Source organism: Magnusiomyces paraingens (assembly GCF_902498895.1).
Source record: "Magnusiomyces paraingens strain CBS 517.90 genome assembly, contig: contig3, whole genome shotgun sequence".
NCBI classification, from domain to species: Eukaryota; Fungi; Ascomycota; class Dipodascomycetes; order Dipodascales; family Dipodascaceae; genus Magnusiomyces; species Magnusiomyces paraingens.
The window spans coordinates 4652735-4680669 of record NW_022474069.1 but is presented as its reverse complement, the minus strand read 5'-3'; the positions used below and the strand labels follow the sequence as shown (position 1 = coordinate 4680669).

The following is a 27935-nucleotide window of genomic DNA, read 5'->3' as shown; positions in this document are numbered from 1 at the left end:
CTTTTCCCATTAATATATGCATTGATTTATTTGCGACGACGGGGTTGAGACTCAGAAGATGAACTTGTGGCCTTCTCAGCAGCTTCGGCCGCATCCTCCAGTTTGAGTGAGGCCGCCACACTAGTGCTCAATCGCTTCTTGTGTTTAGAATGTCGCGGCGTCGATGGCACACTTTTCTCCGTCATCCCGCCATCCTCCCCATTAACTGCTTTATTTTCTTCTCCGTAGCCATCAGATAAGCTGTCATCATTTACATCATGCTCTTCAAACCCGCTTGTATCAAACTTGAGCGAGGACACATTTTCAGCTGGAGTCCCACCACCTACTTGCGTAGTTGACTCTTTTTGGTGATCCTCGAAATTTTGCTCCGCAATCTTTGCCGATACACTGCGCTTTTTCTTTTCCTGTCCGTTGCGTGCACCGCAATGTGGGCAAATGTAAACGACGTATTGTGGAAGCTCACCAGGTTGCGCAAGCCCGTTGTGATTGTGACAATTCTTGCAAATGAGCGCGTACCGTGACTTGGGGCTATACTCGTCTTCACCAACAATCACATCCAAAATCCGATCGTACCATTTAGGCTGATATGCAATGTTGTACACTGCACCAAGGGTTTGCGGCTGGGTCGGGACCGAGTCTGGGCCCGGTTGTCCCGAGGTTTGCTTAAGTAATGGCAGGTTAGGCGAAAACTCAAAATTCTGCACCGCAAACGAATTGCGTTTGTTGCCATCAGATGGTGTTGCTGCTGAAGATGACAATTCGCCAGTCGGAACAGCTCCAGGGGGAATTGCCTTTTTTATGCCTGATGAAGAAGAAGCAACTCGGCTTCTAGGACCAGGTCTTTTATGCTGCTGTTGTTGTTGTTGCTGTTGCTGTTGCTGCTGCAGTTGCTGCTGCTGTAATTGCTGTTGCTGCTTGGCATCAAATGTAGAATCAAATCTTTCCAAAAGTGCTTTCGTGGAGTAAAAATTGGTCGATTGTTTAAGTTCTTCAATCTTTTCCTTCTGTTCGGTCTGTAATGCTTTAATGCGCTCAGCCACTCCAGCACTTGCGCGTGAAAAGTACCAAGTGATGAGCCTACGCACTAGGTAAATGAAAAAAGGTGTAGCAACCGCTGTTCCAGCCTGAGGCAGGGACACAGCCCGTGCTCCTTGAGTAGAATATGTAAATACAATGAGTACCAGGTAAGCAAGATACACCAAAATCGAGTAGAGAGTGAACAGTCCGGCAATCTTGCGTTGTCGGATGTTGTAGGTGTATACCCGTTGCTGGTTCTGGTTAATTTTTTGCGCAATCTGTGCCAGCTCACGCTCGTATGATTGCGGCGATGAGGACTAAGGATGTTCATTAGTTATGATTTAAAATAAAAAACAAAACAATTGAATAAAAAAATACGCACCGACTTAAAGGGAAACCACTTAGAAAAAAAGGGCATTGTCATTCAAAAATTTGAAGAATATTGATTGTTTAGTGGTGGCGGGTTAATAGAGTGAGTGGAGAATTTCCATAAACATTTGTTATTTTTATTTATTTTTTTTTTTTGGATGATCTTCTGAGACGATGATGATGACGCTGAACGTTTGAAAATAAAACCATGAGTGGAATCACGTGCTAAAATTAACTCAACTATTATTGTTATTATTATTAAGTAATCATAAAGTAATAATTAAGTAAATTTCAATTCTGGCAAGATAATGATCTTTCCAATCGCCAAAGTTGCTGTAGTTAAAAAGAAGCAACTTGAAAAGGAAATGAATATCTTATCTTAAAATTGTTATTTGATCATTCAAACTAACTAAACCTACCACCAATAATTTAAACTCAAAAACTTAAAAACTCAAAAATTCAATAGTTTTGTTTTTCTGCGGGAAAATGCTTCTTCCAATGATACAGAAGAGCTTTCTGAGCCTACCTAAATCCTAATAGATTGAGGGCCTCATTGACTACGAGTTTTATCTGAGATATGAGCAGTTTATGGAAAAGCCTTCAGAACAGCTATTATTAATGATTTCTTTTATTTATATTTGGATGAGTCATTTTGTGAGAGTCAATTGGAAAATGCAGAGTTTATGAAAAAGTTTATGAAAACATATCACAGTGTGGAAGAATTTGCTAAGAAAGAGGGTATAGATTGTTGTAATCATTCGTGATGCTGAGCTAACTGCTGTGATTGACGGTTTACCTCAAGTTATTACAGTTCTTATGTATTTGCATGCATTGAAGAATTCTTGCCAAAGACCTGGGGAAGTGCGTGAAGATAATAGTGGATTGATGTTGAATTTCTCTGGGAAAAAAAATTGAAACGATGTATTTGAATGAAAGAAAGTCAGGATCAATTCAGAGCCTCAATATTGATTGTATTTACTTTTTTTTTTTTTTTTTTTTTTTTGATAAGTTGATTATGTAACAAATTCGTTTAGTTTTTAAATGACATAATCTATTTATCAAAAAAAAAAAAAAAAGCCAAGTTTAACTCACTGTAATGTAGATCAATTTTAAAATTTGGAGAAATAAAAAAAATATCATAGACTTGGCGATGACAAACTGGTAGAAATTGTCAAATTAACTTGATTTTAAAATAACTATCCAAGCTTCATGGTTTTAAATTTTGGATTTTAACATTACGGATCATGTATTTCAAAATTATATGTCGCTTTATTGTTCCTTTTTTTTTGTTGTTTTTTCAGCTACATCAGCTCTGCCTTGTGCCAGCATACCATGTTTCCACGAAATAATTTGATTTAATTTAATATTTTATTGTTTTTTATTAGAATTATAAGTCTACTATATATAACATTAACTACCCTATAGTTTCTTCATTTTTTTATTCGACATCAACAGGATGACAGCTGTTCAATCATTTCTTCCTTTATTTTCCGACAACAAAAATGGAGCTTTTCAATCTTTGCCTATAGAAATCCACTAAAAAATTGCAGAGTTTTTAAATTATGCTGAGCGCAAGTCAGTCAGTCACTTGTGCCGTAAAACTTTAGAAATCTATAGACCTTTAGCTTATCAGATAGCTATTTGTGTCTATAGTGTGAAACCAAGTGATCAAACATCCGAGCTTATCGGGGTTCCTCTTCGAATCATTAGTTACCCAGAAAAAGCATCGTGATTCCCCAATGAAACAGTGGAAGAATTGTTTATTGGAATAGAAGATAGCGAATACGATGAATACCTTGCAGATTTTAAGGCTTCAGCCAAAGATTATCCTAGTGTCAAAAAAATTAATTTTCTTGAACAACAAAATCTACATCTTTCGAAAAAATTAATAGAGTCTAACTTTTATTCCAGTATTAAAGACTTTTCTGCTTTAGATAAAGTATTAGTTTCATTACCAGTTTGGGTTGAATCTGAGGAAAGTAAAGACATTCTACAGGATCTTTCATCACCAATTAATGCAAGCATCATTACTCGAGTGAATTTCAAAGATTATGAAAATATTTTTGAATCAGAATTACCTTCAAGCTTGGTGTTTCCCTTACTGGAATCTGTCACTATTCATGGGTTTATTGGAATCACACTAGAATATCCATTCCCCCGGAGAAACATTGTGGTACCTTTGTTGTCTATGTTTTCCAAGTCACCCTTACTTAATTCCGTGGAAATAACTTCACAAAATTTGACTGGTTCAGAGATTGCACAATACCTAACTGAAGGAATTATGAAGCTTTCATCGACAATAAAGAACTGAAATTTGTTAAATATTTCTTTGAAAGATGAGTCTGAGTCCATTTGGCCAGCTACGGCTACCGATCTCGACATTATTATAAAAATCCCACAACTCACCATGTTAATCTATCTTGAGAGCAACTTTTCAGTTTTGAATAAATTTAGATTCCCAAGGGCAAGAGTTTTGGTATTAATTCCTAGTTCTATTCCTCCCTCTTTCTTGTCATTTAAACAAGCATTGTCTTGTATTACAAATATTCATCCCAAAATTGACACCGTGGAGTATTTTGAAGAATTTATTCGTATTCTCCCATATTTCGCCAATCTTCAAAAGATTGAGGTTGATCTTAATATGGTTTGGAAACACGCTGATGATAAAACGTCATCTGCTTTGCATAAGCTTGAATGCTCTCATAAGGTTGTTCAAGAATTGAAAGCCTTGCCAACGGTTAGTCGTCATCAATTGCATGACTGTGTCGCTAAAATTTTATCAACAGAAGATAGTCAACTTGTTGACATTTTCACTAATTTATATGATGATCCTGTGGGATATTTATCTGAAGCGATGAAATATTACAATAATAACGATAAAGAACAAATTTTCACAATGTTGTGTTTACAAGAGGCCTTTTTTGCTACTTTATCGAAGCTTGATCAACTTCAAGCATTGACTTATAACATTATTGAAATTTCCATTGTTGCTTGTAAATCTGCCAAGTCGCCTTATTCCTTTTTGCGCCAATACCCTAATCTTGCACTTCAAAAAATAATGGGAGAATACAGCAATTCTTTGAATCTCAAGTATGTGATTTTATTTTATAAAGCAAGCTTTGAAACAGATGTCAATTTAAATTCATATGATTCCGGTCCCATTGGAAAATTGATTGATGATAAGGCTTTTTCCATCTCTGATTGTTTTTCCTTTATCCCAAGACCTTGTACAATTTACTTCAATAGTGTTATTTCTTTTATCGATGATTTGAATGTGAAGTTTGATTTTAATTTAGACAAGTATTTTAAGGGAACAAGATCGGAATTATGCAACACTTACGATGAGTCTCTTTTTGACATTCAGATCACTTTGTAATAAGTAGAAGAGAGAATAGGTAAATTATTTTAGATACCTTAATAAATAAATAAATAAATAAATAAACCTCGATTTTTAGCTTATATCTACATGTAGATATGTACAAGTTTATTTACTTGGATTATCGGTTTCATTTTTTTTTAAATTATCCATTCTTTTTTTTTTCTCCTAAAGAGTGCTGATTTTGGCAAGGAGATCAAATTATTGGTTTGAATATAAATGAATCTCAAAAAATTATATAATACTGATACGATTGAAAAAAAAAAGGTATGAATACTACAAATCTTAATCTGAATTTTTTATCAAGTTTTGGTTTATAAGAATTGGCTAGTTATTTTGATTTTGATAAAGGAAATGACTTTGTCACAGGTCTTAATCAATATTGATATAAGCTTATTTTTGTATAAGATTGTAGGATAAGTTATTGTTGAATTGATGTTTTTAAATTGTGAAATTTGTACCTTTCTTGAAAAAAATGATTTAAATGAAAATGTGGGCCATACTAACTATATTTTGAAATATGAAGGTGAATAGCCAAACGTAATATATATACTAAGCATTTTGTAAGCTATGCTAAGCTATGCTATACTTCAGCAAAGTACTTAGCGGCACTCTCCATTAGTTTCATGATTATAAAAAAGTTAGTTACCGGAACGATTCTGTTTTCCAGACTTTCCATTTTTTTTATGATAGAGATTTGAAAAACTGCGCGGTATTTAAAAAATGTTTTTTTTTCTTTAAGATACATGGGCATTAAATAATCTGGAAACAAAAAATTGAATAGCTCAAATAGATTACGCACGCAAGCAGAAAAAGAAAAAGAAGAAGAAGAAAGAAGAAGAAGAAATAAATTAAAACGTGGTGTACTTGTTCGTAGGTAAATTGGTACTACCAGTGGCTTTATCGTGTTATTCTTTCACCTTCTAAGATTACAATTCATAAATGGTGATCGGTTAGAACTAGAAAGTAGGGACAACTTAATTTCTTTTTTTATATATATATGGGATAACGGCATTTTGTTACCGGTTGTCTGATTATGAGGATATAAGATATTATTCAAGAGAAAATCAAGCCAACTATTTACCAAAAAAAAAAAAAAATTTTTTTTCTCATAGTAGACATATTATCGATGATTTTCATTATTTATCAAGGGTAGCGAATGAAGTTCAGTTTGATAATAACTTGTGCCTCTTTCAGTTTTGACTCTAATTTTACGATAGTGAGTTTTAATCCCATGTTTTATGCTTAAACAGGCTAAGTATTTTTAAGGCCACTCAAAAAAAAAAAAAAAGAGCTTATTCCAAGGTCTTCGGAAAGCCCTAAAAGAGAAGTTTGCAGCTATTTAAAACTATTATCGAAAGTTGCCAATCGTTTGTGAATAGTGTTAAATATAAAACCGAGGAAAGGAACATGTTTAATGGCAGAGAGACATGTGGATTTATTATATTGATAAAGACATGCTACGATGTAAAAAAGAAAAAAAAAGAGTCTTTTTTTATGTTTAGACATTAGAACAATAATCTGCATTTCATCTTAAAGGAACTTTATAATATTTCAATATTAAATATAGGCTCTTTTATTTTGTCTATGTTTTTATGGATCTTAAATAAATTGCACTATAAAATGTTTCTAATGTAATACAAAAGTATGTGAATGTGATGAATAGAGAGAGAAAGAAAGGTCAAACCTCGATCAAATTCCATGTATGTAGCCCATGATTCTATATATATATATATATATATATATCTATATAGTTTAGTATTTAGTATTTAGTATTTAGTATTAAGTTACGAACGATAACCATGAAGGTAACCTCGAGTAGCCGAAGCCGAGATAGTTTAGTGTATAGGGTCACTTACAAACCCCAAGGTAATAAATAAGATCAAATGAAGAGAGTTTCAATGTTTTTTTAGAGAATTGATTTAAATTAAACAAAGGAATTTTTACTTTAAAGCGTTACGTGATAATAATGGCGAGTTTTGTTTATTTTTTTTTTCAAAAGATTTGATGATTGAAAGCAACGTGGGTTTATCACTTGGCTGGAACATAACTTGACTTGAACTGTTATTTTTTTCTTAAAAACAAGTTAATCAGAGCCAAGAAACAAACAAATAATTGTGAAATATATAGAATCAATTGAGTATCATTTGTTTCTATATATTATTTACAATATATATATTCATATAATCAAAGAGGTTCTTTAAGAATCCAATTAAATGAGCTTTTCTTAAGTTTTGAGCACGTCGTTTTGGTTTCCCATTTCCTCACATGCCAGGCAGAAGTTTCTTTATTTAATTTTTATTTTTATTTTATTTTTTTTAAAGTGCTGGCACTATTTTTTATTTGTTACACAATATAATATCACGTGACTTATATGTTACAACACTGTACCATATTGTCATGGTTCACGTGATACTCCCTGCTAATTATCGTGCGTGCGTTCACCCCATAGGCCGGCTTGTCCCCCACCGCCCATCAATCAGCCCATCAGTTGGAAGAGCGCGGCCAGAGTGTTTGTTTGTTTAGTGTAAGGAAAGAAGGAAGCAAAAAGAAGAACAACAAGAACAAGAAGTTTCCGCCATAAAGTATAAATACCTGCAAATATTCTCCTTTTTGTCTCTTTTTTTTTTTCTTATTTTATTTTATTTTATTTTAACTCTTTAACAGTTTTCTTTTTTTTTTTTTAAATTCTTTTTACTTTATATATCCTTTAACAATTTCCCGAATCCGCTTGTCGTTCTTCTCAAGAATCTTCATTCAATTCGCTCCATCAACATCATCTCCTCACAAAATGTCTCTCCAGAATAAGCTTTCCATCACAGACCTCGACCTCAAGGGCAAGAGAGTCTTCATCAGAGTCGGTAAGTCTCCATTCTGCTCAATTGACTTGTTTATAATCTTTCTAACACTTTAAATCTCCAGATTTCAACGTCCCTCTCGATGGTACTACCATTACCAACAACCAGAGAATCGTTGCCGCTCTCCCCTCTATCAAATACGCTAAGGAACAAGGTAAGATAGCTAATACTATTACTCACCACTTATTCAAAAACTAACTTTTTCGATTAGGCGCTAAGGCTATCATTCTTGCTTCCCACCTCGGCAGACCTAACGGTGAGGTCAACCTCAAGTACTCCCTTAAGCCCGTTGCCGCTGAGCTCGAGAAGCTCCTCGGTGAGAAGGTGACCTTCCTCCCCGATGCTGTCGGCCCTGAGACTGAGGCCTACGTCAACAAGGCCACTGATGGTGAAATCATTCTCCTTGAGAATGTCCGCTTCCACATTGAGGAAGAGGGTTCTAGAAAGGTCAATGGCGTCAAGGAGAAGGCTGATCCCGCCAAGGTTGAGGAATTCCGCAAGTCTCTCACCCGTCTTGCTGATGTTTACGTTAATGACGCCTTTGGCACCTCCCACCGTGCCCACTCCTCCGTTGTCGGTGTCGAGCTTCCTCAGCGTGCTGCCGGTTTCCTTGTGAAGAAGGAACTCACCTACTTTGCTAAGGCTCTTGAGCACCCCGACAGACCTTTCCTTGCCATTCTCGGTGGTGCTAAGGTTTCCGACAAGATCCAGCTCATTGATAACCTTATCCCCAAGGTCAACACTATCATCATTGGTGGTGGTATGGCTTTTACCTTTAAGAAGACCCTTGAGAATGTCAAGATTGGCAACTCTCTTTTTGACGAGGCTGGCTCCAAGATTGTCGCTGATCTCGTGAAGAAGGCCAAGGAAAACAATGTCGAGATTGTTCTCCCCGTTGACTACGTCACTGCTGATAAGTTTGACAAGGACGCTAAGGTTGGCTATGCTACCGATGCTGAGGGTATTCCCGATGGCTGGCAGGGCCTTGACGTCGGTGAGAAGTCCTCTGAGCTTTTCGCTGCCGCTGTGGCCAAGGCCAAGACCATCTTGTGGAACGGTCCCCCAGGTGTTTTCGAGTTTGACAACTTTGCTACTGGCACCAAGAAGCTGCTGGATGCTGTTGTTGCTGCCGTTGAGGGTGGTGCTACCGCCATTATCGGTGGTGGTGACACTGCCACCGTCGCTAAGAAGTACGGTGCCGAAGATAAGCTCTCTCACGTCTCGACCGGTGGCGGTGCCTCCCTCGAGCTTCTTGAGGGTAAGGTCCTTCCAGGTGTCGCTGCTCTTTCCGACAAGGCTTAAAAAGAAAAAAGAAATTTGATGGAAAAAGTTTTACGTAAAGAAAAAAAAAACAAAAAAATATATATATCAGGTTTTTTTTTATAAATTTATTTGCTGCGTTCGTTAGGCGGCCGGTATGGGAGTCCTAAAATTTCAAAGATTTTGTATTCGTCAGTAGCTTCGACCAATTGTTCGGGTATGCATAGGCGCACTTTGACGCCGGAGCTCTTTCTGCCTTTAGGTACTATAGCTCGATAAAGCCCTTTATTGCTAAGATGGTACCCACGCTGCATGGCCACGATTCGCATGCTTCGATTGAAAAGCCCGCTGCCTGTGTAGTGCAACATGGCGGCTCCACGCTCAGCCCAGGGTACCATAATAATGTCAATGCGTCTCCAGCGCGGGGGTTGGCCAGATTCCAGTCCTTGAGAACCTTCCGGGAGAACTCCTGCACCCATCCACAGTCTTGGAAGTCTATACTTTTGCTTGTGGGCAATGGGTTTTTTGGATCCAGCAAAATTGGAGATTCTTGGTGAGAATAGATTGGAAGAAGAAGCTGGAGAACTTTGCTGAGACCCGCAGGGCTGGCTGGGGCTCGTGGCCCCACGTGAGGGCGATGAGTTGGCAGTAGTACAAGCAGCAGCCGCACGGGTCCCCGGAGAAGAAGTTTCGGTGGTCCGACTAGGGGACAATTTCAAGCGCTTTGCAGGAGGAATTGAAGAAAAATCGGTAGAACTAGTGGCCTTTGAATATTCGTCCAAAAATTGAGAGAATCCTTTTTTGCCTTCATCATCATTGTCTTCTTCCTTTCCGTCATCACTTTCATCTGACAATTCACTCTCATCGTCACCATCGTCACCATCGTCGCCAAAATCATATTCCCCAGGTCCGTCTACCCCAGGCATGGGCCCTGAAAGAGATGCAACAAGGTACCCAGATTCAAATAGCTTGACAAGCACGCGAGCAACAACACGCCGCAAATCTGCTGCAGTGGCCTCAGCACGAGTAATAACGATATCCACATCACCACACATAGCACTCCCTCGCCGGAAACTGCCCATGCACAGAGCCTCCGCACTCGGATCCACCGCATGCACTGCTTCGCGGATAATAGTCCAATGCTGCTCTACCTCCTCACGCGGAATCCGCGCCGCAAAATCTTCAACATGATCCAATCCAATCTGTTGTGCAGGCGTCAGCTGGTCCCATAGCCGCGAGCGCACATCAGCTAGCGTGTGGATCCCGGCCGCATGCCATTTTCTCGCCGTGGCCGGGCCCACACCATGAATCTGGGCAAGCGCCGCACGCTCCTCGTTTGCTTTAATCTCAACAGTATCGAGCGCACTAACAAGCGGTGGATCAACCGTGTGACCTGCTGCTAGCTCCACTATCTTTCGTGCAAGACTGGCTCCAATTCCAGGCAACGCACGGGCCTCCTGAAAGGTTCGGATTGGAGTTGTTTCTCGTGATAGAACAGAAATGGCACGTGTGTATCCAAGTGCTCGCCAGCGGTCATCCAAAGAATTGTAATGTTCTTGTAATCGCTTAAGTCCTTGTAAAGCCGCTGCATTTGGTGATTCTTCTTCTTTAGCTGATCCCGTACGCACACCCTCCAGAGCAGTATCGTATATATGCGCGGGATCGGTTATCTTTTGCTCTGGTTCCTTTCCATGCAATTGTTTTTGCTCAAGTTTCTTTTGTGGTTTCCGCTCGGGCTCGGAATCAGACTCTGTTTCCGAGTCAGATTCTGTTTCTGCATTCTTTTGTTCAGTAGCTCTTAAAAGAAACGGACCCACATCAAGTATCTTGTTCTGAGCCATACACTCAAGAACCCATGTGTCGCATACTATAGGCACATCGCCATTCTGTTCGGCCCACACTTCCGAATGTCCTAATCCAGATCCTCGCACGCGTTCTGGTTGTGCAAGCCAGTCAGAGTCAACAATGATGTGAGTTGGTTTTGGAGATGTTTTGGGGTCAAGGGTGCTTAGGACTACGGCCCCATTGGTTTCATAGACTTTTCGCCGGATCTTGTATGCGCGAGCAGATGTGCGTGCTGGGAAGACATAAAATGTAAGGTTTGTGAATAATGCCATGGCCGAGTCATACTCGAAAGGTCAAAGTCCATAAAAATCAATCTAGAAGAAAAAAAAAGTTCTTGGTGAGTTTAGGTCGGGTGGTATTTGGGTCATATTTGGGTGGTTGGAAATTTCAAAGCATCCAAGGCAAAAAAAAAAAAAGATACCGTTTGTAACTTCCAATGAAGTATAAAACTATTATCAAATTACTTAATTGAAGATAAGTCCTCTATTTTAAAGACCTAATACGTCTGTAGTTTGAAAGTTCTTTGGAGTTCTAAATAGTAACGATTATCAAAATAAACTGGTTGATTTCTGGGACACTAAAAATGATTTTAAATGAATCTTCCTACACTTACAAAAATATCTTCATTATGATGTTACATTAACTATTAAGCATTAATTAAGTATATATATACTTATATATTATATATAATAAAGAAAGAAAAAGGCATCTAAAACAAGTAAATTAAAAAAAAATTCTATTCCTTTTGTTGCGGAGGTTTGATGTTCCAAGGAAGAGCATCAAAAACATCTTCCTTGGGAAGATTGTCCCTTGCACACACTGTAAAAAGCTCATAGAGCTCCGGGCAGCTCAGCAGATAAGGGTTGGTTCGTCGGAATGGATTGCGCTTACGACGCTTTGCCGTCAAAACAGGATCAGTACATCCATATGGATCGTTTGTAAATGGAAGCAGTGCATTTTGGCGCTCACCTTCAAGAGCTGCTGCATATTTGGCCCCCTTGATTGGCTCTGCAGCAGCAGAACCAGCAGCAGAACCATCCTTTTGCTCCGCAGTTTCTTCCTCCTCGGGAGCCCGTTTCTCATTTGCTTGATTAAGTTCCTCACCCTCATTTTGCTCGGATTCTGGAGACGGTTGTTGAGGCTGTGATTGCTCAACAGATCCGGGGTCTTCAAAAAGCTCGGGTGGATCAACCCCCACGTACCGGAAATGCGCTGCAGGGAACCGAATGGCAGCTCTGTGAACTTTTGCAAACCGTTCACGCTTCAATTCAAGCCCCACAATAGTGATTATCTCCGGGTACTGACCTACATACTCCTTAAAGCGTGCAATGCTAAACAGTAGGTTTTCATATGAATCAGTTGCATGTTCCTCGACAACCATGCGGTTAACCAACGTTTCCTCGGGGCCATCTTCAGTTTCCTTTTGCGGACGATCGTACTCGTTCAGCGCCAGCGCTGCCAGACTCCAGTAACTGGCACCCTCACTGTATGGTCCTGCAAGCACGTTTGTTTGTCCTCCAGAAAGCACAAGAATGGCTGATTTGTCTTTTCGTGTGATACCTGCTGCTGTTTGTATGTGCTTCATAAACGTGGCAGTTTGGCCTCGCTGAAACGGTGCAACTAGCCATTTACGCGAATCATCAGCACCCAGTTGTTGGATTGCATCATCTCCGCCAGAAAACACATTAACAGGAGGAGATTCGCCGGCATATGCATCGACAAGCGCACCGAGCTGGCTAGCATCTTCGGGGACTGAAACACTGCGACGGGGCATGAAGACAGCATGGCCTGGGACAATCACCAAATGGGTCGCATTTTGAGCTTGAGGAGGAGGAGGCGGTAGCATCTGCTCTATGGCCAGCCGGTCCAGCCGGTTGAGTGACTTGTGTACCCGAGCAATGTCCTTGTTGAGTTTGAGCGGGGTCTTTTTGGCGGTCGGGTCATCCGAGTCGTCAACAATGGGAGGAGCGTCGAGCGGGCTATTATCATAGGAAGGGTCTACATAAGACCAGAGAGTGTATGTAATGACAAAAGCCAAAAAGACGATAAGAACCGTTTTTTTCTGGAAAAACATGCGCATGAGAAGTGTTTTTTTTTTTTCAAGGTCGAATCTGAATTATGTCCAAGGGGTGTTAAGGAATTTAAGGTGATCAAAGGGATGGCAACAAAAGAATTAATTTAAAGTGAAATTTTATATCTACAGGAAAACAAAAAAGGCCAAAATAATAAAAAAAAAATAATGGGCCCAATATTTACATCAAGTTTTGTGGTCATTACAATGAATTTAAGGATATTTCCAGTCGTTTTGGAGAAAAGTTAATCTTTTTTTTTCTGTTCAAAAGAAAAGAGGGTTTAGTGGTCGGCCTTCTTCTCCTCATCACGCTTCCTTCGCAGCTCAGCAAGTTTATCGTCGGAAATAGGAGGCACAGGAATGTCACCAAAGTCATCTTGAACAAGAGCATTAAGAGAGTAGAAGTAAATACCACCTACAACACCAAAGAGAACAATAGAGGCAATGGTGTTTTTCCAAAAGTAGGGCTTGCGTGCGCGCAGTGCAGCAGGTGTCATGGTGTAGTTGACGGGGTTCTGGTACTTGGAAGTACGCAGACTAATAAAAAAAAAAGTTAGTAAAAATATATGAAAATTTGAGCAAAATAAAAAAAAAAACCTACAGAGGCTTGTAGCCGTTTTCATTTGGGGCCGACATTGTTATTTTGCAGGTTGTGATTGTTGTTGAGTGTTTGTGATTTTGGGGGAATGGAGGTTTTAATTTTTTTTTTTTTTTTTGGTTAGGGTGGAACGTTTAATTGTAGAGAAAAAGAGTGGCCGGGGCAAATTTGCACGGCCGGGTAACCTTTGTCGGGCACACATGAGCTAGCCCAAAGGCCGGAGCCTCTTTGAGATGCAAAGCAAGAGCCCACACGTCATTTTTTTTATTCCTAGATAGCATGTCTCTTGTACCCGACTACAACAGCGACAGCGACAGCGACAGCGACAGCGATACTAGTCCTGATCTCAAAGAACCTACGGTCGTAGAGGAGCTTCCTAAGCATGTTGTTTCCAAAGCTAAGAGCAAGAAGAAAATCATTACTTTAGATTTGCCAACAGAAGATGTACCTGAAATACATGTTCCCAGCACCGACAACAACGATGATATTGTTGAAGCTCCGAAGAATGGTGACCGGGTTTCCATAGCATCGTTCTTACCACCACCGAAAAATCGAAAGAAACAAACGCCAAAGTCGCTACAACAGCAAGAACAGTCAAAGCCTGCTACAGCTCAGCGTGTTCTAGGGTCAACCAACAGTGTCCCCCGAATAAACATGTCAAGAAACATACCACAGAATGCTCAGCCAAATTCAGTTACACCTTTACCGGAAAAGAAATCTGAGGAGCCTGTCATTCCTTCATTGTTTTCTTTTGATACCCATAAACCCGTGATATCAAGCACAGAAGCTGTGCGGCCCGTGCGGTCATCCTCTCAATTTGCTGCAAAGCAGTTTGGACCCAGTAGACCAGGAAATTTTGTCCCTGAAATAGTAGAAGATCCTGTACAAGCTATTCCTGAAGTTCCTGTTGAAACCAACATAATAAATACCAGTGGGAAAAGAACACGGAAGCGAGGGCGTGACGAGATCCCTGATGCAAGTGGATTGGTGGAATTTAATGTTGATGAGTTTTATGCTGAAAACATGGCCCATGGAAACATGTCCGAAGATATTAAGCGACCAGTCAAGGCAGTCGGATCAAGTAGGCAGCAGCACCAGTTGAGCAGTCTTATTCGGTCGGCGCAGCAGAACCAAGCAGGGCTTCAGGAGATGTATGCGCAGCAAAAGCGGACCAAAAAGGAGGTTGGTTCTAAATACGGGTTTTAGTTTTAAAAATCAATACTTTTTTTTTATTCTAAGGTTATACTATTTTATTATTATTATTATAAAAATCAATCAAACAGGTACTTGTAAGTCATCTTCTCCACCTCCTTGTAAACAACCTTGCGCTTCTTGAACTGAGTGTCACCCTTGAGCTCAATCATGCCACGTTCCTGGAACGATCGGAACCGCTCGAGCGCCAGATTGCCCTCAGGCTTGAGACTGCGCAGACTATCTGACAGTTCGTCAGAGAGTTTGATTTCCAAGGGCATCTCAATGATACGCTCGTGTTTCTTAAGAGTCACACGGCGGCGCTTAGCATCGGCATCGTAGTTGCGCGGTTCATCATTGTTGGCCTCGGCTTCTTCAACCTGCTTCTCAATCTCTTCGAGCAGAGCAGGTACATCTTCAATTTGCTTGAGTTGGAGACGCACACGCTTAAGCTCAGCCTCCAGACGCAGCTTTTCAGCGTGACGACGTTGTCTGTTGCGTTGAGTGCGAGTTTTCTTTTTAGCCTTAACAGGAGGGTTGACAGAAAGACTGCCGGCTTCTTCCTCCTTGGATTCCTCTTCTTCTTCTTCTTCCTCGTCGTCCTCCTCATCACTTTCGTCATCTTCGTCACTAAGTTCTCCATTGTCATCATATGTGTCAATCAACAGTTGAATCTTTGCTTTTTGCTCTTCGAGAGCTTTGCGTTCTTCTTCACGCTTGGCTTCGCGGCCGTGCTCCAGTTCAATCAAAGCTTTCCAGTCTTCAATGGTAGGGTTGTATGATTTGCCAGCATCTGGAATCTTGATAGTCTTGTTGCTTGCCAAAATGCTTTCCTCGCGTGCCTCAGGATCGTGGATGTTGATAGGAGCCTCTCTGAGCGTGGAAGGTGCACTTTGAGGTTTCAGGAAACTGGTGGATGGCTTTATGTCATTAATGAAAGATCCAGAAGTCTGGACCTTGCCGTGTTTAGGAGGCTTGGCAATTTTATTGTCGTAAGACTTGGTTTTATTTTCGGGTATTCTGGGAGCAGTTTTTTTAAGAGTAGCTGTGTAGGTATCAATGTTTTTGTCTTGGTCATCGTCATTTCCCCAAGCATCATAGATAGGGCCCTCCTGAAAGCCAGAGCTTTCGACAACAGCTTGTGTGAGTGATACAGACTTTACATCAGTATGACCAGCCAATCGCTTCAACCGCTCAAGTTCCTTTGAGCTGACGTTGTGTCGTTTTTTGTTGAGTTTCTTATTCAGCGTGACTTGTTGAATGGCTGAGTTTGCATTACTAAGGCCAGGATGGTTCGAGTACATTTGGCCCTTCTTGCCCTCTGTATATTTTTTTTCAAGAATCTGGTCAATCTTCATGGGTTTAACAGCACGCTCACGTCGGGATTTGAGACCAACATCACCCTCAGTATCGACTGTGAAGAGAGAGTCGTCTTCGGCCTTGGAAATCTCAGCTTCTTTAACACCAAACGCCCGCTCATACTCACGAGCAGCGTCAAGACCTTGTTCAACATCGCCAAGATCGATGTTTTTTCTCCAAGCCTTTTTTGACTTGCGAGACTTTTGTGATTTGGTTTCTGGTCGTCCTTTTTCCATTTTGAGGTGTGAATGGTGTGTGTGGATGGGTTGATCTTGTATATTGAAATTTGGGTTTTTTTTTTTTTTTTTTTTCAAAGTTACTGATAAAAAATTTTTTTAGAGAAAGAGAAAAAAAAAATAGCCGTACATTGTTATCTAAGTATTAGTCATGATTACCTTATTTTTTTTTTTTTTTTTAAAACTCTTTTTTTTTTTCTTGACTTGTAAACTAGCTGTGAAAAAAAGCCGCGCAGGTCACCAAAATCACCAAAATGACGTATTAAATATTTAAGCAGAAATATCAAATCACCACTATATTAAAAGTGATATTATATCTTTAACCAGCACCAGAAGCAGCACCCCTATGATTTACTTTTTGACAAACTAGTACTGATATTATTATTATTATTATTATTATTATTATTATTATTATTATTATTATTATTATTATTATTATTATTATTATTATTATTATTATTATTATTATTATTATTATTATTATTATTATTATTATTATTATTATTATTATTATTATTATTATTATTATTATTATTATTATTATTATTATTATTATTATTATTATTATTATTATTATTATTATTATTATTATTATTATTATTATTATTATTATTATTATTATTATTATTATTATTATTATTATTATTATTATTATTATTATTATTATTATTATTATTATTATTATTATTATTATTATTATTATTATTATTATTATTATTATTATTATTATTATTATTATCATTATTATCATTATTATCATTATTATCATTATTATCATTATTATTATGACGATACTTAAAAACCAAATCACTCATGAAACGCACCTTCAGCCTCTCACCACAACAACAAATATCAACCACTCCCTCCCCTCCCCCTTTTTCCCCTCCACCTTTTTAAATTTCTCATCTCAACCCTGATAAGCTCTTTTTTTTTAAAAAAAAAAAATTATAAATATCCGACATGTCCCACATTCAATTCTATTTTTCTTTAATAAATATTTCTTCTCTTTTTCTACATTTCCATATTACTTTTAATAATTTCCATCTTTAAACTTTTAAAATTATATCGATTCTACAAACCTCTTTATTTCAACCTAGTTATCACTTCTTCAATTATTATACATTTATTTACTCCATTATAAGTTTCTCCACAAAATGTGCAAACAAATCACAGTCGAATATAGCTGCGGTCACAGAGACCCCCCAGAGGTTCACTATTGTCATCGCACTCGAGGACTTTGTTTATTTCACAATGTCCCACGATTTCTTAATCACATATGTAGCGTCTGCCGAAAAGCCGGAGATTGGCCATGATGACTCTTTTTTTTTCTCATTTTAAGTTTGCTTTATTTCAATTTTTTTTCTTTTTTTTGTTCTTTTTTTTTTAATAAAAAACAACAGCATTTTGGTTGTTTAATAAAACCAGAAAAAAATGCATGTCTCTGGTACTACCCGAGTCTTTTTTTTTTTCTTATGACTCACCGACATTGCTATCATCACCAATTTTGTTTTTCTTGATTATTTTTTTATAACCGCCCAGAAATATCAACTATGTTTGAAAAAAAAAAAAGTGTTATCTCTCCCTGATTTTGATCTCCAATGACGGTGACTGCAGTTTAGCTTGTTTTCCACTGGTATCGGCAAAAAGACTAGGATCTATGTTTTGACATAACCACGCCTTGGACTAGCTTTTAAAACCCCTTGCATCCCTTGACCACACAAAACAACAAACAAAACATTTTCCCCTTTTCAGAAGAAGATAACAACCGCATTAAGCAAAGCAGTTTATGTTATCTCTAAGGAGATTAATTGATTTGGTTTAATTGAATTTCTTGGAATACTCAATTGCCCACAATCCATGCACTGATTTTGGAGTCATTAAGAATATACCATTCTTATTTTTCTCGGAATGACCCCTTTCGGAGTGTCTTTTTCTTTTCAACATTACAATTCCTTAAACTTTGTTTTATTTTTTTTCTCCCACATGCAACGTCGAGCTCCGCTTTTTGTTTTCTCCCCACCATGTCATGGCTTGGATCTCTTTGTCCTAGTTTCCAAGCTAAATCGGTACAATACGAAAAAAAAAAAACTTGGGGAAATGAGAAATAATTGCTTTTTTTTATTCCAATACGACGATGCTTACATATTTTAAGAGAAAAAAAAAAAAAAGGAATTATATTTGGTCTTATGTCTTTTCTTTATTATTATTTTATTTTAGGGACTGAAATGACATGATGACGACAATACCTTGAAGGGTTACTAACAAAACTCTTTTGCTTCTTGATATAACGACCGTGATGACGACATGATTATATATTTTTACGACCTTGTGTATTATTGAGCCTAGTGGGTCCTTGGGATAAATAGATTATCCTGGATTGTTTTACTTGTTTCCCCGCTCTTGTCTCTTCTCTTTGATTGCTGTTTTTCTTTTTTCTTTTTTTTTTTGTCTGTGTATTTCATAATTTTTTTTTGTTTCTGTTAAAATTATTTGTATTTTTAAATAAAAGTTTTTGCTTTCTTATTTTAATTAATTATGGTATCCCATGTAGTCCAATATATTTCCTTTTCCCATCAAGGATGTTTCTCATCCCTTCTTAATATGTTCACTATATAATAAAAGTGCAGTTTAAGGGCTTCTTTTCAAAAAAAAAAAAAAAAAAAAAAAAAACATTTAATGGGTTCTTTTCTATAGTAATGTGCATTTTTCTTTAACTGGTCCTCTAATTCATGTGATGGGTCCTTCAAAATGTTGTTCACTTTAGTTTTATGAGCAATGGTGGTGATGATGATGATGATGATGATGATGATGAAATTTTTTTTTTTCACAGCACCTTCGATGAGATGGGCCCTTCCTGCCCGGAATTTCATGATTATTTTTTTTTTCTTTTACCGCGCCTTCAAACTGACGTATATATATATATATATATCTACTACAGTCACCAATGGTAAACCAGGCTTCCTGTCTAAGCTTACGTCCGAGTACCCCACGAGTGTTTAATATTCTGCCAAAAACTTACAAATGCATGTCTGTAGCTCGTCTTGCTGTCGATGCTTGCGGTGGTAACAATGCACACATATGGCTGGTTTCTCATTCATAGTCTCAAATATTATTATTATTAATTTTTTTCTTATTTGTTATTTGTTTCGGTAAAATATTAAAATGAAATGATTATTTATTGTCAAAAAAAAAAAAAAAAATTAATAATAATAATATATAATTATATAATAAAAATTGAAGCTAATTGGGTCAGTATTAAGGGGTATGAAAAGAAATCGTAAGAATATTTCGTACTAAACAAAAAATAACTGAAGATATTTTCTATCAAATTCCACACTGCCACGACTTTATATAAATTAGTAAATTACTCATTTTTTGATATTGACTCTTTTTTTTTTTTTTCAAAGGGCAATCGTAACCCCTGATAGTTTTCGTATCAGTTTATCTCTTACGGGTAGATAAAATACTATACTTGATATTAAAGTTGCAACCAACCTCTTATCTCAAAGCTTGTTGTTGTTGTGAAAAATTATTTTTGTTAAAATTATTTTTGTCAAAAAAAAAATTTTTTTTTTCTAATTTTTCATTCGTCTCTTTCTGTCCACTCCGCGTTCTTGTCCTTCCCACTAAAGCCACTTTGAGTTCGTCAATTTTATAATTATGTAGAACCAGGTTATTCTAATGGTCTGATTGATATAAAGCATTTAATATACTTCTATCTTAAGTTCTTATCATGATTAGTGCAACAAAAGTCTAATGTAGGGAGAAAAAAAAAAAAAAAAAAAAGGCTCTCAACTTTAACCTGAATTTTTCTTCACATTCTTCTATAAATATTCTTTCTCTCAAATTTTTATTTTCCCATTAAAGTCCTTTTCATATTTTTTTTTTCTCTAAGTCATGTCTATCTTTCAAGTTTTGTTTGTATTAAATAAAAAAATGACCTTTTTTTTTCATTTGATCACTAGTGTTTAAGAAGCACCTATGAACACACTTTTTTTTTATCGTTACCTTAAATGATCGATGTTATATAAATTCTTTTTTTTCTTTCTTTTCTCAAGGTTTATCCAATATTCTATTATAATATAATTATATTAGCATGTTGGTCCTTCTAATTCACTAACTCCATTTTGCAAGTGTAAACCGCATCAAAAAAAAAAAAAAAAAATTCAAATCAATCATTTCCTCATCAATATTATTAATGCAAGTAACTGCTAAATTTTCCCTTTTTTTTTTTCAAGAAATAAACTAAAATTACAATAGAAGGTCTTGAACATAAAAAAAAAAACTATCCAAGTGAAAATAAATACAAATAAAATATAAATATTACCTTGTAAAAAAATTAATTAATTCCTTTTCAATAATTATGAATGTTGTTAAATGCTGGATTTCTAAGCCCACTATTTACTTCATCATCTATCTTGAAGGACTTTCAGTAGAAATTAAAAGGCTAATGATGAGCCTTTTGTATTACAGCCCTCAAAATAAACTATGTGATTTACTATTGGTTATTAATTATCATAATGTGTACAAAAATCTTAAAGAGTAATAAAAGCTTGATTTTGAAGTCTTTTTTTTTTTTTTTTTGAATCATAGGGTTTTCTTCATAAATAAAAATTGAAAAATCTACAGAATTCTTAAAACCTGTTTGTTATTTATCAACAGACTAAAAAATATGTATCTTCGAAATGCATAAACATATCGTCCCCATTAAGCTAATAGTATAACCAGAAATCAACTTTATTTCTTTGCTTGTTTTTTTTCTAATTTGCCAAATGACTTGTTTTTTTTTTTTTTTTTTTTTTTTTTTTTTTTTTTTTTCTATATAGAAGTCCTTTAAAGGACTTTGCAAGTTTTGAATAATATGATACTCTGGGAACCATTACCCTGTATTAAGAAAATAAATCCGATTAACCGTTATCTACAATGTCACAGCTCTTAAACCTCCAAAAAAAAAGACCTTCCACAACTATTCAAATCAGTATTCTCCTCAAAATCATTAACTCTTTTTCATTAAAAAAAAAAGGTATGCCTCATAAAAATCTTTGCTGGTTCTTTTATCTATTTCCTCAGCAAGTCTATCAACAACTCTCTTCTTGATAATGATTAAATGATATGCCTCTCATTCCCCAACGGTATGAGGCTGGAAGATATAATGATATCAGCCATCTTCAAGCTAGTATCCCACTACGTGATATTGATTTGCTTATATTTTAAACTGCAGATCACCTTAACAAGTCACAATCTTTTTAACGGTTTTCTGGTAAATTTCTTGGGTCTATGAGGTCTTCCATCATTTTGAAAAATGAGCTGATGATGATTATGGTGTATGAGATGCTGATAATTCTGGAGTTATATTGAGAAAAATGTTTGAGTGATTTGTCAAACCTTCTTTCGAGTTACTGATGAAATGTCAATAAACCTTTCTTGCCGCTTTTCGTTTAACAAAAAAAAAAATTGCAAACTTGTATTTTGCTATAATTATCAATATGAGGTTTATTTAAAAGAGAAAACCATCAAAAAAAAAACATATTTCTCATGATCTTCACATTAAGATAAACATTGTACATTTCTCAATAACCTCCAACAACATACCACTATTAACAGCAGCAACATGTTTGAATTACAACAGATTATTGACATATGAAAGGTTTCTAAACTACAAAGAAACTTGACGTTTTGTTTTTAATAGTCATCAGGTCTTTTCTCCCCGCTTCTTTCTCTTTAAAAAGCTCCTGTTGCAAAGTTTTTTTTTTTACTAAACCTATTTTTTATTTTTTGGTATCTTCTTAACTTTTTGTTTTTTTTTTTTTCCCCTTTCTTTTTTTTTTTGATAATTTATTTAATTGGTGTCGTTTTCACAAGTGTTCTCATTAAATAAACTGGCTTAATTTGAAATGTCTAAAGCATTCTAATTACTCTACATTGTTCTTGTTTCTGAGATCCCCATATTTGTTAAAAGTTTCTTGTAAAGTTTTTTCTTTGATATGATTTCTCAAAAACAAAAAAACAAAAAAAAAAATTTCCTTTTTCTTTTTTTTCCCTCCTCGGGCTCTTGTCAAAAATTCGCAAATACATTTTTGATGATCCTAATCATTCTTCTTTTTACAATAGCATTACACCCCGAAGATTATGAACCCCATATGTTTGCTTGTTAGACCCTTTTTTTTTTTTAATTCATGCCTGGATAATTCGTCTATTATTTCAAGAGGTTAAGAAATCAAGTAAGCATAAATTATGGTGTACCGACAGTTGAGGTAATTGATCCTCATCAGTATAAATATTTATACTATGTCACGTGAAGTTAAACAAAGCCAACCACTTTGCCGTTTTTTGTAAGCAGACCTTGTTTTTGGCATTTAGAGTGTGTGTTTGAATCTTTTTTTATGTCTTTATATATACGAATCGCTAGCAAAAGCCTTTCTTTTTTTTTATAACTAGTAGAAATAATGGTAATAGTAAAGCTGAAGTTAAAAAGAAAAAAAAAAAAAAGAGAATAACATAACTTATTAATTTAACAAAAAAAAATGACGTCCTGTTTAATATTTGCAAAGAAAAGAGGGGGAGAGAAATAACAATAATAAAACAATAGTAACAAGAAAAGAGAATTGAAAAGAAAAAGAAAAAGAGTTTTGATCAATATTAAGAAGCTTCAGGCGTAGAAGTCTTCTCTTTGGCACCATTGGCATTACCATCAACGTTAGATTCCGGGTTGCACTGTTCATCACGCTCGTTCCAGTTTCTAATGAGTGTGTTGATACGGTTGCGAATATTGTACTTTTCCTCGTCAGGAAGCTCATTCTTGGAAATGGCGCTCAAAACCTTCTTAAACTTATTGGCCCGAATTATAAATGGCTCAATTTCAGGCAACTCTTCAAGACGATTCAGGTACTGAGAAAGTTGTGCAATGTCCTCCGAATTCAGCTTTGTATTGATAAATTGGCGGTGGAGACGGTGTCGCAGTGCTCGTACATTCTTGGCTCGCTCCGCAACATCTGGGGGAAGATTTTCACCCAACTTGCCGACAATAGTGTTCCCCGAGCTCCCGGAAGATTCCTTGCTATCCTTCGACTTGGCTCGCTTGTTGGGGGGAGCTCCACTACTAGAATCCTGCTGTTGACCCTTACGCTTAGACCCAGAAGCACCATCTCCTGAGCTAGACCCATTATTTGAAGAACTAGCTCTCCCGGAGGCAGAACGCCTCGACTCCCGCTTGTTTATTGTAGGATCAGCATCAACCATCTCATTGTCAGGATCAAAAATATCAGAGTCGTTCTTTTTAGTTCGTCGTGAAGAAGTCTTACGTGTCGATGATGTAGTAGCACGCTTCTTTTGAGGGGTTTCCTTGTTGGTAGAAGCCCGAGACTTGCGTTTCCGAGATTTGGGCTCTTCCTCAATTTCTTCGTCAGCTTCTTCCTCTTCCTCTTCAGCTTCTTCTTCTTCTTCCTCTTCTTCAGCAGCAGCTGCGGCGGCAGCTGCTGCAGTAGCAGCCTCTCTAATCTCGCGTTCCACAGTCTCCAAGTCTGGAGGGTTCATGGCAACAGAATAAGCTTCAGTGAGAGAAGATGTCTTCTTGGTCTTGTTAACGTGATCCTGGGCTTCCTTTGTTGTCAAAAGTTTCAAATCCGGACGAGCAGCCCACATGTATGTTCGGTCAACAAAAAACAGGACAGGATATATGTTATTGTCAAGAAGTTCCGAAGAAACATTTGCATTTTTTCGTCGTCGAGAAGTTTTGGGTTTGGCAGAAAGAATTTCTTCAGAAAGGAAATCCTCAGTGACAATCTAAAGAACGAAGTCAGTAGTGAAAGAAAAAAATTGAAAAATGCAAGTATTACTTACAATACCAGGCCAAGGAGGATATCCTTTAACTTTGGCAAGAACAACAGTTCCAGCAGTAAAGGGCTTTTCTGGTTCAGGAGCTGTCGTAGCACGGCGGTTATTTGTCTTTTTTGAATCAGGAGTAGCAGTGTCAGACTTTTTGACAGACTTTGGTGTAGATTTGGGTTTTTCTTCTTGTGCTGATTGTGGCGGTGTGACTTCCTTTTTTTCCTCCTCTTCTTCTTCTGTTTTCGCAACTTCATCAGTACCATTTGCTTGTTTAGATTCTCCGTTAGTCTTTTTTTCAGGTTCTTCCTCTTCCTTAGAAGTTGCGCCGTTTGCAACTGGCTTCTCTTCCTCTTCCTCATTGACGGATTCTCTGGCCTTGACTTCACTAGATTCGGTTGTGTCAGTAGGCTCGTCAATGGCTGGTTCTTCGACAGCTGGCTCTTCGGAAGCTGGTTCTTCGGAAGCTGGTTCTTTGGAAGCTGGTTCTTCGACAGCTGTCTCTTCAGTAACTGGTTCTTCAACCACCGGTTCTTTGGTAGATTCTTCAACTACTGGTTCTTCAGTGGGTTCAGCAGCTTCTTCTGTAGGTTCCTCGGGTTCTACTTGAGGAGCCACCTCTGTGGTTTCCTTAGTCTTTTCATCAGCAGGTTCATCAGCAGGTTCATCAGCAGGTTCCTCGATTGTGGGTTCTGCAACTTCTTCTTCTTCTTCTTCAACAGCCTCTTGAGATTTTTCTTGTTCTTGAGGCTGTTCGGTATTTTCTGTCTCTTTATCCTCAGTGGTGACTGGTTCTTCTTCCTTTTCGGGAACAGGTGCCTCTTCAGTAGAAGTCTCCTCCTTAGAAGATTCTTCTTTATCCAGAAGAGTAGGTTCGGATACAGTGGTGGGCTCAATCACAGTCTCAGGAGCTTTTGTTTCCACTGGGGCAGTAGCAGCAGCGACAGCAATAGTTTCGTCCGACATTGTTAAAATTTTGATGTAGTATAAATTTTCCTCTGCACTGGAATTAAGCAATAGAAAAAAAAAAAGTTGGTTTCTTTTTTTGTTGTGTTAGCCTAGTAGAGAGCTACTAAGAGCAAAAAATAAATAAATAAAAAAGGGGGGACTGGTGTGTAGCAAATTATATAAAATTTTATAATATACACTCCAAAAAAATGTCTATTCGTATAGCTAAGAGATACAACCAGGTTATTTGGGTTTGAAGTGTAATTTTTTTTCTGCTCTCTTGTTTATGGATTTAAAAGAGGAGATTGGTGGAGAGAAAGAGTATTAATTCAAAAAAAAAAAAAAGCAAAAAGGAGATAAGACTAAGTCACAGTCTCAAACTAGAATATTTCTCAAATAAAAGGTGCTCTTCTAGTAAATCGCCGCCACAAGGTGGTATCAATCAGTTTGGGTTTATTAATTGATTGCAGTGTAAACAGACGAAAGTAAAAAAATATATATATATATCGATTTTAATACAAGGGAAGGGTGTGTAGTATTAAGGTCTTTTTTTTTTCTTATCTATTCAAAACAAATTGACAGATAAATATAAGGTGTTAAATGAGAACCTGAAAAGATCAATGGAATATAAAAACTGGTTTTATATATAAACAGATTTCCTTAGTGAAAGGTTTCTCTGGTATCAGAAACTCGGGCTGGTGTGCAGACCGTCAGGTATCCTCAATGTTATGTGTGTTCAAAAAAAAAAAAAAATTTGGTGGTTGTGGTGGAGGTGGTTGGTAAGAAGAAGAAAAAAAATAAATAAAAGACGTGTTTTTTCGCGTGTTTTGCTTGAAAAAAAAAAATATATATATACTTAAGAAGGCCGGGTTTACAGTGCCTCCTGGGCGAAAGAGAGAGTGGAGAAAAAAAAACAAAAACAAAAACAAAAACAAAAACAAAAAAAAGTCTTGTTGTAACACATGTGACATTGCACGTTTTGGTGGTGGCAGTGACGATTTTTTTTTTTTTTTTTTTTCAAAATGTAAAAAAAAAACAAAAAAAAACTCCGAATGTGTATTAGGGTTTGTCTACATAGGGTAACTGCCGGGTAGTACTGAAAACAACAAAAAGTAACTTAAAAGTTATCAGGTAACTCTTGACAAAACCAGGTAACCTACAGCATAATGGTTCCAACACCGCCATTGGCAGGCGCTTCCAAAAACTGCTTTCTCATTCCACCAGGAACCGGGTATGCGCGGTAGTTGAACAAATAGTAATTAAGAATGCCTGTGCCGATGGAGAACTTGAGGTCCTCGAAAAAAAGTGGATTGTCCATGCATGTCACTGCATTGTAAACATCATGGCCCAGTTGCTTGGACAGAATGAGAGCGTTCTGTTGAAGCTTCTTGAGTCTTGACACAAGAGGTTTTTGGTTCTCTGGTGTACGGTCTGTGGCAGGTACATCACGCGCAACATTAGTGGCATAATAGAAACTGTATGCAATGTTGATATTGTCGTGACCTGGGACTCCAAGTACAGTGGTAGGGATAGAGTAAAAGGAGAAAAAGTCTGTAACAGTCTTGTCATCGTCCTCAGTCACAACATAGGCATGAACAGGCTTCTTCTCAGGATTCTCCACAGGGAAAAGAGCATCCTCAGGACCCAGTAGCCAATGGGCCAGCTCGGCTTCGGATTGGAACTCTGGGGCTAAATCAAAACGCTTCAGGTACTCGTGCAAAAGCTCAGAGACCTGAGGAATATCCTCACGTGTCATAGGTCTCAGATTCTTAAGTGTAGTTTCACCGGGAAGAGCGTAACGAGCCACCATCTGGGCCGGAGTTTGATTAGGAAGTGGAGCTGAAAAGCCAACCTCATAAAGTTTGGTCCAGTTGAGAGGTCTGTGATAATATCTTGTAATAGAAAGAGGTGATGGCAAAATAGTGCCTGCGGTATACAGCGCTTGCCAAATGTTTTCCAGATTGACCTTACGTGTGACTTCCTGGATAAGGGCTGGTGAAAGACGCTTGTTGCGGAGCTTCTTATGAACGCAAAGGAAATTGATTTCAGCCATTTCTTGGGCAGGCTTATCACGAACACGCAAAAATTGAGGGATACCGGTGATGGAAGCAACAAGCTTGCCAGTGTCCTTGATTCGAACACCAACGTTCCATTCCGAGCGCCAGCCAGGAGGCTTTAGTGCCCACTCCAAAAATTCCGGAGAGTATTGGAATCGGAAAGTATTGTCATCATCTTCAATATAGTTGTTGTACAGTAGGTTGTAAAGTTCCTCAATTTGCGCCTTGTCGTTCAGGTCGATGACACACCACTCAAAGTTAGGAAGGAGTTTGCGTGGAGATTTGGCCACATCGTCAACAGTCTTTTCACTGTCAATGGGGCCTTCTTGTTCAGTTTTTTCTTCGCCAAACTTGACTACAGGCTGGGTTTTCCAGAATTTGTACTCATCCATAGGCTTGGGTTTGTTTTTCTATTAAAAAAAAAAAAAAAAAACTGAGTCAGATTTTGGGTGTATAGATAAGATGAGTGGAATTTGTTCCTGTTAAAAATAACTTACTTCTTCAGGATCAGGGGTGGCATTAGCAGTTGCAAGAAGCTTAAAGAGACTTTCCAAAGAAAGACCCTGAAGAGCAGGAGCCTTCCCAGATTTTGATGGAAGTTCACCAATGCGTTTGGCAACTTCTTCAGGCGGAAGCTTAGAGTCGTCGGTTGACTTTGATGTGGTTTCCTTGAATTGATCACTCATTGTTATAGAGATTGGATAGGAAGATTTGTGGGTGGTGGAAAAGAGAAAGAAAGAAAGAAGAAGATGGCAAAAAAAGGAGGGTTTTGAGAAATTATTGGTGGGTAAGTGGTTTATATTTTACTAGTGGTATATTTGGTAATAACCAGGCCAGCACACCTGAAGAGAAAAAAAAAAAAAAAAAAAAACTAGGGAGCCGCATGGAATAGGGTATTAACAAAAAGTTGGATTATTTTAATTGAG

General features: G+C 37.4%; 10 protein-coding genes across 10 annotated transcripts; 3 read left to right on the top strand and 7 right to left on the bottom strand.

Moving 5' to 3' along the window:
* Positions 1-26: 26 nt before the first annotated feature.
* On the bottom strand, positions 27-1441 carry SAPINGB_P004733 (uncharacterized protein; the record flags this gene model as incomplete). The annotated part of the gene is made up of 2 exons (XM_031999448.1): positions 27-1334; positions 1400-1441. The coding sequence occupies 2 exons, from the start codon at positions 1439-1441 to the stop codon at positions 27-29; spliced, it is 1350 nt and encodes a 449-aa protein (XP_031855339.1).
* Positions 1442-3793: 2352 nt separating this feature from the next.
* SAPINGB_P004732 (uncharacterized protein) lies at positions 3794-4762 on the top strand (the record flags this gene model as incomplete). The annotated part of the gene is made up of 1 exon (XM_031999447.1): positions 3794-4762. The coding sequence occupies one exon, from the start codon at positions 3794-3796 to the stop codon at positions 4760-4762; it is 969 nt and encodes a 322-aa protein (XP_031855338.1).
* A 2791-nt stretch (positions 4763-7553) lies between these two features.
* Positions 7554-8922, top strand: SAPINGB_P004731 (uncharacterized protein; the record flags this gene model as incomplete). The annotated part of the gene is made up of 3 exons (XM_031999446.1): positions 7554-7623; positions 7685-7774; positions 7832-8922. 3 exons carry the CDS (start codon positions 7554-7556, stop codon positions 8920-8922), a joined length of 1251 nt encoding a protein of 416 aa, XP_031855337.1.
* Positions 8923-9008: 86 nt separating this feature from the next.
* On the bottom strand, positions 9009-10997 carry SAPINGB_P004730 (uncharacterized protein; the record flags this gene model as incomplete). The annotated part of the gene is made up of 1 exon (XM_031999445.1): positions 9009-10997. One exon carries the CDS (start codon positions 10995-10997, stop codon positions 9009-9011), a length of 1989 nt encoding a protein of 662 aa, XP_031855336.1.
* A 464-nt stretch (positions 10998-11461) lies between these two features.
* On the bottom strand, positions 11462-12805 carry SAPINGB_P004729 (uncharacterized protein; the record flags this gene model as incomplete). The annotated part of the gene is made up of 1 exon (XM_031999444.1): positions 11462-12805. One exon carries the CDS (start codon positions 12803-12805, stop codon positions 11462-11464), a length of 1344 nt encoding a protein of 447 aa, XP_031855335.1.
* A 272-nt stretch (positions 12806-13077) lies between these two features.
* SAPINGB_P004728 (uncharacterized protein) lies at positions 13078-13432 on the bottom strand (the record flags this gene model as incomplete). The annotated part of the gene is made up of 2 exons (XM_031999443.1): positions 13078-13333; positions 13398-13432. The coding sequence occupies 2 exons, from the start codon at positions 13430-13432 to the stop codon at positions 13078-13080; spliced, it is 291 nt and encodes a 96-aa protein (XP_031855334.1).
* Positions 13433-13673: 241 nt separating this feature from the next.
* SAPINGB_P004727 (uncharacterized protein) lies at positions 13674-14600 on the top strand (the record flags this gene model as incomplete). Its single annotated transcript, XM_031999442.1, has 1 exon — positions 13674-14600. One exon carries the CDS (start codon positions 13674-13676, stop codon positions 14598-14600), a length of 927 nt encoding a protein of 308 aa, XP_031855333.1.
* Positions 14601-14665: 65 nt separating this feature from the next.
* On the bottom strand, positions 14666-16180 carry SAPINGB_P004726 (uncharacterized protein; the record flags this gene model as incomplete). The annotated part of the gene is made up of 1 exon (XM_031999441.1): positions 14666-16180. The coding sequence occupies one exon, from the start codon at positions 16178-16180 to the stop codon at positions 14666-14668; it is 1515 nt and encodes a 504-aa protein (XP_031855332.1).
* Positions 16181-22819: 6639 nt separating this feature from the next.
* SAPINGB_P004725 (uncharacterized protein) lies at positions 22820-24970 on the bottom strand (the record flags this gene model as incomplete). The annotated part of the gene is made up of 2 exons (XM_031999440.1): positions 22820-23962; positions 24020-24970. 2 exons carry the CDS (start codon positions 24968-24970, stop codon positions 22820-22822), a joined length of 2094 nt encoding a protein of 697 aa, XP_031855331.1.
* A 1138-nt stretch (positions 24971-26108) lies between these two features.
* SAPINGB_P004724 (uncharacterized protein) lies at positions 26109-27695 on the bottom strand (the record flags this gene model as incomplete). The annotated part of the gene is made up of 2 exons (XM_031999439.1): positions 26109-27419; positions 27507-27695. The coding sequence occupies 2 exons, from the start codon at positions 27693-27695 to the stop codon at positions 26109-26111; spliced, it is 1500 nt and encodes a 499-aa protein (XP_031855330.1).
* Between the last annotated feature and the right edge of the window lie 240 nt (positions 27696-27935).